General features: G+C 46.5%; 1 protein-coding gene across 1 annotated transcript in view; it reads right to left on the bottom strand.

Moving 5' to 3' along the window:
- The window catches only part of ADAMTS2 (ADAM metallopeptidase with thrombospondin type 1 motif 2), a 111,039-nt gene that overhangs the window by 75,191 nt on the left and 25,950 nt on the right, over positions 1–9,898 (bottom strand). Inside the window, exons 2-3 of the mRNA XM_045284678.1 lie at positions 6,446–6,602; positions 249–354 (exon numbers count right to left, since the gene is read on the bottom strand). Coding sequence (XP_045140613.1) covers positions 249–354; positions 6,446–6,602 — 263 coding nt within the window. The remainder of the gene's footprint in view (positions 1–248; positions 355–6,445; positions 6,603–9,898) is intronic.

Raw genomic sequence — 9,898 nt, forward strand, 5'->3', positions numbered from 1 at the left:
CCCCCCCCCCAGGACGGGGTGGGGAAGCTTGAAGAGGAGCACGTGGGAATCCCCCCATGCCAGCACCACCCCCAGCCCTAGGCACCCAAGCTGTTCCTTCCATCGAAAATGGGCCCACCCTTTGAAGAGCTGGGACCACAAAACATCACCTCCTAAAAATGTTTCCACAGGTCGAGCCCCTCGCAGGGCACAGAAGAGAAGTGGGCAAGGGGTTCTGGGTGAAGAACGAGGAATCCCAGGCCACTTACACGTGGCCTGTCTCGTGGGCCACCACAAATGCCGAGGAGAAGCCGTCCTCATGGTTTAGGGTGCAGCTGCGGACTGGGTGGCACATCCCAGTGACAGGAGCGTAGCCTGGGAGGAGACAAAAGTAGCTCCAGCTCCCAGGCCCAGAGCCCTGCCCGTGCAGCCCCAGCCCCAGCTGACGCTCCGACTCAGAGGGCCCTGGCCCAAGTGTTTGTCCTCAGGGCCCCCACCGCCTCCAGAGCAGATGAGCAGAGAGGAAGTGGTGTGGCTCAGAACACAGCCCTTGGGGAGCATGAGGCTGCCCAGTCTCTTCACATCCACACTGAGCTGGGTCCAGTCTCCTTCCTAAACGACACGTTGCAACCACACTTCTTCCTTGTGCCTAGACACGCCCTCACCGTCTCATCTGCCCACTGAGCCTCCCACATCCTCTTGGGGCTCCTGTGAGACCTCAACCAGGCCTCCTGGAGGTAGCAGTGATGGCTGATATAGAGACACTATGAGCAGCGAGCCTCTCAGTTCTGTTAACTCCCAAATAACAGAGATGAGCTGCCAACGGGCATCGCCGGGGCTGCAGCTGCCCAGAGACTGGCCATCTGAGAGGTCAGGCCAGCCACGGCAGACAAAGTCTGTGAGGGTACCCACGGCAGCAATGAGCCAAGCACTGCAGCCTGGCTGCCAAGACACTGAGCCATGTGCCTGCTGGAGGGTTTCCAGTCTCATCTTGCCTTCCAGGTGGGCGATCTGGGCTTGACTTCTGACCTCATTAGCAAGGAGCAGTGGTGGTCCTGTGGCTCAGGCTGCTCACCACTCAGTGTTTCCACCCTCCGCCACAGGAGAAAGAGGAGGCTGGATGCTCCGTGAAGATTCAGAAATCCCACACGGAGTCAGCGGCAGGAGCGTGAATGGACTTGGTGGCCTCGTTTTTTTTGTGGTTTTAAACAATGCAGTCCCCGCCCATTTGTCAGTTGAGGTTTGCGTGTTGTGATAATGCTGACCAAGTTTCAGGGAAGTTTGCAGACTAAGAGTGACAAACAAGAAAGGCCTGGTGACCTACTTCTAAAAAACAACCCGAGGCTCACCCTGGTTCAATCTGCAACTGATGGAGGGCGTGATGGTACAAGACCCAGCAGGGCTTCTTTCTGTTATGCAGGGGCCACCACGAGTCATGGGGCTGCTTGACATCAGTTCGCAATGACACTCTGTAGAGAAGAGGCTGGGATTTGACAAAGTGCCCATGGAGTGAGGAGTTGTGGAAGGAGGGGTAGTTAGCAGTCAAGCTTCAGATATAAGATGCCAAGGACCCAATGCCCCATCCAGTGTCTTCTGAAGAACACTGAATTCACGAGGTGAGGACCCACCATGGGTTTTGTCACCCATGGTTTGGCCAAGGGGAGTAGATGGGAAAGGAGGCAAGCAGGGAGGGGAGGACTCGGGGGTGATCTGGAACATCCCATGCAGGAAGTGGGGAGAGGCTACTTGAAGTGCATGTGGTGCTGTGGTGAGCTGGGACTGGTTCCAGCGGGAAGAAGCCAGGGATGCTGCAGAGACAGCCTTCCCACAGATGGGGGAAGCAGAGTGACTGAAAGTCAGGACACAGACCTCACATAGAATGGAGGAAAACCAGAAGCTGGGCCTGAACACTGGTCACCACACCCGTCTAAGCAGATGGAAGCAACTTGGACAAAATAAACGAGTACACACAATAGCTCAGCAACGAGAGCTCTCTGTGCCAAAGAGGGCCTGGGTTCTTAAGTCTAGGATCTTCCTGGGGGCCTGGAGTTTGCTCACTGAATAGTTGGCAGTTCGAGGCCAGCCAGAGGTGTGTCGGGGAAAAGGTCAGTGGGGCAGTTCCACGAGCACACACTCAGAGTGCCATTGTTGAAGACCACTCACAGCAACTGGTTATCGTTTCCTAAAAGTCCGTCAAGTGGGGAGCCCCAAACACAGGAATCCCAAACCCAGCCCAACTCCCCTCAGAACCTTTGATGAGTTCCCCAGGTCATTGGTTCAGAGTGGAAAATAGAGGAGGACCACTGGGATCAGGGCTGTGTTGCTGGTTAGACTTGCCTTACAAACGCCATTATTCATCATTATTTTTCACCCTTGGAAGGAGTCCTGGTGGTGCAGTGGTTCCTTGTGGGGCTGCTAATTGCAAGGTCAGCAGTTCAAAACCACCAGCAAGTCCATGAGAGAAATTTGGGGCTTTCTATTCCCATAAGGAGTTAACAGCCTTGGGAGCTCACAGGGACAGTTCTACCCTGTCCTATATGGTCTCCGAGAGACGGCACCAACTTGATGGCAATGTGTTTGGTTTGGGTTTCCCCTCCGAGCAAACAAGAAAATCTGTCTCTGAAAGTAGTCTTGACTTGCAGAATAGAGTGGAGCCTATGAGAGGTACCTTGTGAGAGCGCCTTGTTTTTCTGGGTTGTACAAGTACTCTGCCTTTGACAGGGTGAAATCTTAACCCCTTTTCTACCGTTGGTTTTAGTGGAAACTATTTTGACTTTGCCATATTTGATGGGTTTCTGGCCTTACACAGTTTCCGGCTTTCATGGGGTTTACTGTAACTGTTCTTGAATCGGTGTGCAAGACCAAAACTTAGAGATGGTCCATCTGTGTGTCTCAGTGAAAATGTTTTCCATTCATCTTCCTGAGTCTTTATGATCTGAAGATTTTACAAAGTGTCTTGATACTTTCTTTATCTTCGTCACTCTCATTTGATTTTTGTTTTCAACAACATTGCTGTTCACTCATTATTAGACAGATGTTGTACCTCCTGCACTGAACCTGTATATCTCCTGCTTTTCCCTGAGAAATAATCTTTTGTCCTTGTGCTACAAACTGCGAGGGGCACGAGGAGGTTGACTACAGCTTTATTTCGTCGATCGTCTCTGTTTTGTTCAGTGTTATACGTAACACAACAGTTGCTGATTCAGCAGGGATGTTATTCACGTAGAGCTTCAGTGACATTAACCCTGCAGGGCAGCCATCTCCATACACCGTTCATTTCATAACAGCTCTTTGCCGCCCTCTATTTCTTCCTCACTACCTGTTCTGATTGGATGGACTTACTTTCTCAAGTATTTCTGAGAGTACTACTTTTTTTAAAGTTCCCTTTCAGCTTCTCCATTTTTTTCCTTGTTTGTCTTTTCACTCCTCCTTTTACATGCTGGACTTTTTGTTTTAGTCTGGTCTGCTAACCTCTGGCCACTTTTCCACATCTGTAAGGAGGGTGACTTTCCAGAAAATCGTCATGGCTTTTCTCTACCACAGAACAGCTCTGCCCCTCCAGCCCCATTTCAGCTCTTTCCTGAATTAAAAAAGCCCAGAGTGTTCCATTTACAGGAGTGGAGCTTGTCAAGTGGTTGTTTGCTCTGGGGTTTTCAGAGAAACGGAGACCCCTGTCCTCCACTGCACCCACACCCATCATAAAAACATTAGTGTGCGAACCACCGTTGTGATGCTGTTGGTGCTGCAAAAGAGGCAGCGACAAGAACAAAAGGGACAACAGTGGTGTTTTATGACTAAGATAACCCACCAGAAGCCACAGCCATGGGTCCTTTCAGAATTGGAGCAGCCCCAGCCAGGGTTCCAAAGCTGTAAACATTTAAGGGAACAGATGGCGTCATCTTTCTCCAGCAAAGGGGCTGGTGTGACATTACGGGTCAGAGTAAAATTGCTCCCTCCCTTGAGCTTTCAAAACTGTAAATCTTTACAGAAGCAAATTGCCTCATCTTTCTTCCAAGAAGAGGCTCATGGGTTCAAATCATCGACTTAGTCACCGGGGCCCCTTTTCAGCTTTACTAGATAATGCCTGACAACTTTTCCAAATAATAGTTACAATTTATATTCTTGTCAGAGTTACGATTGCTTCACATCTTCATGTGTTTTCATTTTAAAAAAATGTTGCCCATCCTATTAGGTGGGCTTCCCTAATGATTACTGAAGGAGCCTTAGTGACACAAAGGTCAACCACTCACGGGCTGCCCAAAAGGCTTGCACCTACCAGCACATCAGTGGGAGAGCAAACCCCATCAGATCTCCCTCTGTTCAAGATTGTAGCTTGGGAACTTTGTGGGGCAGTCCTACTCTGTCCTATAGGGTCGATATGAATTGGAATCCTCTGGACAGCACACAACAATATCAACGACGACTACCGGATGAGCCATTGGTGGTGTCTCATTGGTAGAATACAGGAGACCTGGCCTAAATTTCCAGCCACCAGAAGTTATGGAGTCAATTCTGACTTGACACGTCACATGCAGTTATCACTTAACGGTCAGTGGAGGGTTTTGTGTGGCTATGATGCTTCCAAATGAAGACAGACTTAGGAGAGAGGTCTGGTGATCTTCCGAAAACCAACAGTGAAAACGCTATGAATCACAACGATCCAATCCCTCAATGGCTCACGGATGACACCGGACAGTTTGGTTCTGTTGTCAATGGGTCACCAAGAGTCAGGAGCCAGCTCCACAGCAGGAACAACGGTGACTCTGGACATTGAGCACCTTTTCATTTAAATGATGACTCAGATTTTGCTGAGAGCCGGATAAGATCCTGTGTCCATTTTTCTAATGAGCTATGTGCTTTTTATTATTCCCATGTGTTGTTGTTGACTTATGGGGTTTCTTTCTATATTCCAGGTATTTCCTGGATCAGATGTATGGACTATGGATCTTTTCTCCCAATGCCTTAACATCATCTTCAATTAACAGATGTTTTTAATGTTACTGTGGTACAATTTATCAATCTTTTCCAGCATGGTTAATGCTTTTTGTTTTAAAAAAATATATCTGAGAACATGGAGAAAATGACTTGTATTATCTCCCCTAAGTTTTATTATTTTGCTTGTCATGTTTAGATATAAAATCCACTTGCCATTTGGATGTTCCGTTGTTTCAGCACCATTATTAAAAACACTGTCTTTCCATTTACTCTGAAGTGCCAGGTTTGTAGGAAACCTTTTGTAGTAAATACATGAAGAGGCTCAATTCTGGATTCCATTCTAATGAAATATGTGTCAATTCTTATATCAAATTAGACTCTGTAACTATTATATTTTGACAAGTACTGAACAAGTTGCTCTTGTTCAATTACTGTTGCCTATTTTTGCTCTATTGTATTGCTATATAAATATTAGAGTTAGCTTATCAATATCCTCAAAAATCCTGCTGGAAATTTTAATGCACTTTACAGTTGAGAATAATTGATATCTGTACAGTAATCCATCTTTGTTCATGTACTGTTTCATTATTTCTCTCAGGAATCCTACAGTTTTCTGGTCTAGGTTTTGAAAATTTATTTTTTAGACTTATTCATTTCCTTGGATTCTAAAAATTCTAAGGTGTCCTGATTTTTAAAGTTCAGTTTCATTTTTGTTGTTAGAACTTAGATTTTATTACATTGAATTTATATCCAGTAACTTTGATCATATTACTTAATATTTCTAAGTACAAAATAATATCCTCTTCAAATGAGTTTGATTTCCTCTCTTTTGATCCTTACATTTTAATACTTTTTTCTTAATTTTTAACCGCTTACATTTCATTGAGATTTTCCTTATGCCCCAAGGGTAGTCTGTTTTGGTATATTTCCCATGTGTACTAGTAACGTGTGTACTAACCAATCATCCAATAAGGTATTCTGTATGCATCATTTAGGACAATTTGTGTCATAGAATTGCTAAAATCTGTATTTCACTGATACTTTAAATCTGTTGTTCCATCAGTTACTGAGAGAGAAGCGTGTTAAAATCTTGAACCATGACTGAAAACTTGTCATTTTTTCCCCTTTCAATCTGTTTGCCATATATGGTTTTGATTTTTATGTTATAAATCTCCAAAAGTTTGAAAGTTGTCAATGTTTCCAAATTTATGTTCTAAAAACTGGGAGATTCAGATACACAGAAAGCTGCAGAAATCCCTGGCCTTAGAGCTGCCGGCTGTAGTCTCTGTGGATTGAACCCCCTGTTCTTACCTGTCTGCCTAGAGGAGGGCTGTTTTCTGGGGGAAAACGACAAATAGTTTTTGGAGCCAGCTCACCAGCACTTACCCAGACCCCTCCTCTGATGAAGCTCCCTGCCTTGAAACTCCCCCTGGCTGGGATCAAGGCTGCCTAACACCGTGCGCCCCCCCTCCTTGCTCAGGCTGATGGCGGCCAGGCTTCTCCATCTGTGTCCTTCAGGGGCAATGCTCACCTTGCATGCCTGAAGGTCCAAAGTCCTGCCGGGTGAGGAAGATGGCGTGGTCGTGGTATTCATCGTGGCCCGTGTCCGGCTTCTGCTGGAGGTAGGCCCAGCGACAGACGTTCTCCAGACTCTGAGAGGGGTTCCCAATCTCGATGAGGCTCATGGACTGCAGGGGGGAGGGAGAGGTAGAAAAAGGGGCTCACATCTGGTTGGCCAGCTGGAAGCAGTTTGCAGTCTCCATCCTTTGGGTACACGGCGCCCCATACCCCATCACTCTCACCTCTTACTTGGCTCCATTCTTGTGGAAGAATGGAAGGAAATGTTCCTTGGTCACACACACATCTCATGAGTTTGCATTCAAAACAGGGGATGTGTAGGGGGAACAAAGTCTGACTTCAAGTAAAGAATCAAGTGGCATTTACTTCACCCCACCCCACCCCCATCCCATGTCAGGGTTTCCGCTCAGGGTTCCATATACGTGTTTATTAGGTGCCTACTCTGTGCACATCCTGGGACAAGAAGTAATATGACGTGGATCCCCACCCTCAAAGTCCATCATTCTGGGAGGGCCCGGGAGAGGGGAGATGGAAATCCTGATATCGTGTGCAAACCAGAGGAGGAAGGAAAATGTGTGTCTCTGGTTTGAAGATAGTTACAGAAAATAATACAATGAATGCAGATATGGCAAAGAAGCCATACAAAGATCAGGGGATGACAGGAACCCCAGGGGAAGGCACTGTATGTTAGGTGGGAGACTGTGGCTAGACTCCAAGGAACAAAGGATCTGTTCCATACAAGTGGGAGAAAAGTCTGGCCAAGTCTGTAAGGAGGAGTCGAGTGCCACCAGGGAAGCAGTTTGGTGGTTTCTCGAAACATTAAACTACCAGAAGAGCCAGCAATTTTATTTCTAGGTCTGTACCCCAAAGAATTCAAAGCAGGAACACAAACTTGCACACCCATGTTTATCACAACACTATTCACAATAGTCAAAATGTGGAAGCAACCTAAATGTCCATGATCAGATGGATGGCTAAGCAAAATGTTGTCCATGAATACACATGCATTGGAGTGTTACTCCACAGACTCCACCCACATAAGCTACCCATGCACTGGAATACATGCACTCCGTCACAACGATAACAAACTTCTGGTACATACTACAACATAAATGAACCTTGAAGACATCATATTAAAGAAACAAGAGAACACATGCTACATGTATAGAGACCAAAGTGTATACGTGGTTACCGGATAAGAGAGTTTATGCTAAGGGTGGTGGAATAATTTGGAGTCAGATAGTGGTGATGGCTGCATAATGTGTTGAACATACTCAAAGCCACTGGATTATACATGTAAAAATGATTGTGTTAGCAAATGTTTTGTTATATATGTTTTTACTACAATAAAAGAATTTTTTTTAAAGATTTCCACCAGAGAGACATACCTCAGGACCAGAGATAAGTAGTAAGTTTATTCATTGGGGAACACGGTCAGAGGCAGACGCCAGGCTGAAGCTGGTTGAAAACTCCCACCTTCTTCAGGGGGTGGGCATGAGGGAAGTGCTGGGAGGGCACTGCCAGCCCAAATGCCAACAGGGCTACGTGGGTCAGGTGGCATAAATCAGTGAGTTGGATAGAGGGTAAGTAGTGTAATTAAAAAAAATTTTTCCAGGGACAAGGCACAGAGAAATATTTTCCTGTTTGGGGTAAAAAAAAAAAAAAAAGATGGGGCAATAGGGACTGGTGAGGACTGCAGTAAACTGGGTGCCCCCTGAGCAGATAAATAGGACAACTTTTTCTCAGCTAGGGGATGTCAGGTTGAATTTTCCAAGCCAAGCTTTAAATCTACATTAAGCACTGCATTAAATGTATTTACATACTTACATTATTTGAAAAAAATTGGCCTATTTAATAGTAAATTCTGGCTTAAATTAAGAAAAAAAACTGTGTGGACCAAACATGACACATGAGGTCAAATTCATTCCCCAGGTCACCACCCCAAAGGCCAGGCCCTGCTTCACTTCTTTCTCGACTGAACCAACAACAGACAATCGTCTCACTCATCCCAGACGCCAGATGTTGGGCTTCTAATGGTTCCCAGCCACTCCCTTGGATCTTGTTGCTGTGGCAGGATGATTTATTGAAATATTGATTTGTGTTTTTGTTCTCGTTTCGTTTTCCTTCGCCGATTCCAAAGAGGCAAATTGCCATTTGGGTTCTCTAGCCCAAAGAGGGTTGGGGCAGCAGGGCTGAGCGTCAGAATGACCGAGGATCCTTTCCAGTTTGTGACTTCCACAGAGACTCCACGGGGTCTCCCTGAGGCGAGGGACAACAGAGGGGCTTGGAAAGGCACAGACAGAGACAGAGGAGGCTTCAGAGGAAGAGGGCCCCAGGGGAGGTGTGACCACAGAATACGACCCTGTGTTGGACTCAAAGAGAATCGGGGTCCCAGACTTGAGGCACCCTATGCAGTCAAGGAGGAGAATTCTGTTCAGGCTTGTGTGGGCATCCAGGGACTCAACTCGGCACCAGCTACAAGGTGTGAGAGCTTACCGGTTAGCAGTTGTGGGACTTGTTTGTACTTCCTCGTTCTCTGCGGATCTCCAAATGCCTTCAAGGCTCTGGCTATCTCCCCTGGACTGTAAAGAATGCAAAGTCCTCAGTTCTGCTGAGCCTGAAGCACTCAAGAGGTTTGGGGGTCCCCAGGAGCCTTCTGGTCTCCAGGTCTCCAATCTGTTGACCACACATAGGGTCAATGACAGGTCCATGGTTTCATGTGGATTTTAGAAAGAATTTTCACTGGGATGCAAAGAATTTCCTTATGTGACCTTTTTTGCAGTGGGTTTATGGGGAGAGGGCACTGGGAGGGAATTTCCTGAGTTGATGGACACTTTTGATCAGCCTGGTCCAGTAATTGACAAAGCCTGAATTGATTGACATTTCCTAGTAAATTGGTTCAATGGAGTTCCAGCTCAGTGGATTGGTTGGCTCTAAGTCAGCTAGTGGGCCTGTAGCTTAAAATTGATGAGAAATGGTATGTATACGTATGTATGTATGTATGTGTGTGTGTATACATATATCTATATATTCATAGGGAACACTGCAGTCAGTTGGCATAACATAGTTACAATGACAATGTTCTACATTCTACTTTGGTGCATAGTGACTGGGGTCTTCAAAGCGTGTGAACAGTCATGAGGTGCAACGATTTGTCTCTCCCCATTGAGAGGAAAGAAGAGTGATGAAAATGGAAGATAGCTGCTCCTCCCCCCAGAATTCACTTCAGAGGACAGCACTGAAGCTGCAGCTCAGGGAGAGGGACGTGTCTGATCAGAGTGCATGGGAGCAAATGAAGGGGGAGGAGGAGAGAGTGGAGCACATCCTGGCCCACCAGACCTTGAGGACGATATCCCTGCTCAGAGCAGCCAATGCACAGAGAGGACCATATGGGCAGCCCCACTAC

Source organism: Echinops telfairi, unplaced genomic scaffold (genome assembly GCF_000313985.2).
Source record: "Echinops telfairi isolate 266 unplaced genomic scaffold, ASM31398v2 ScPeMD7_7469;HRSCAF=8507_0, whole genome shotgun sequence".
NCBI classification, from domain to species: Eukaryota; Metazoa; Chordata; class Mammalia; order Afrosoricida; family Tenrecidae; genus Echinops; species Echinops telfairi.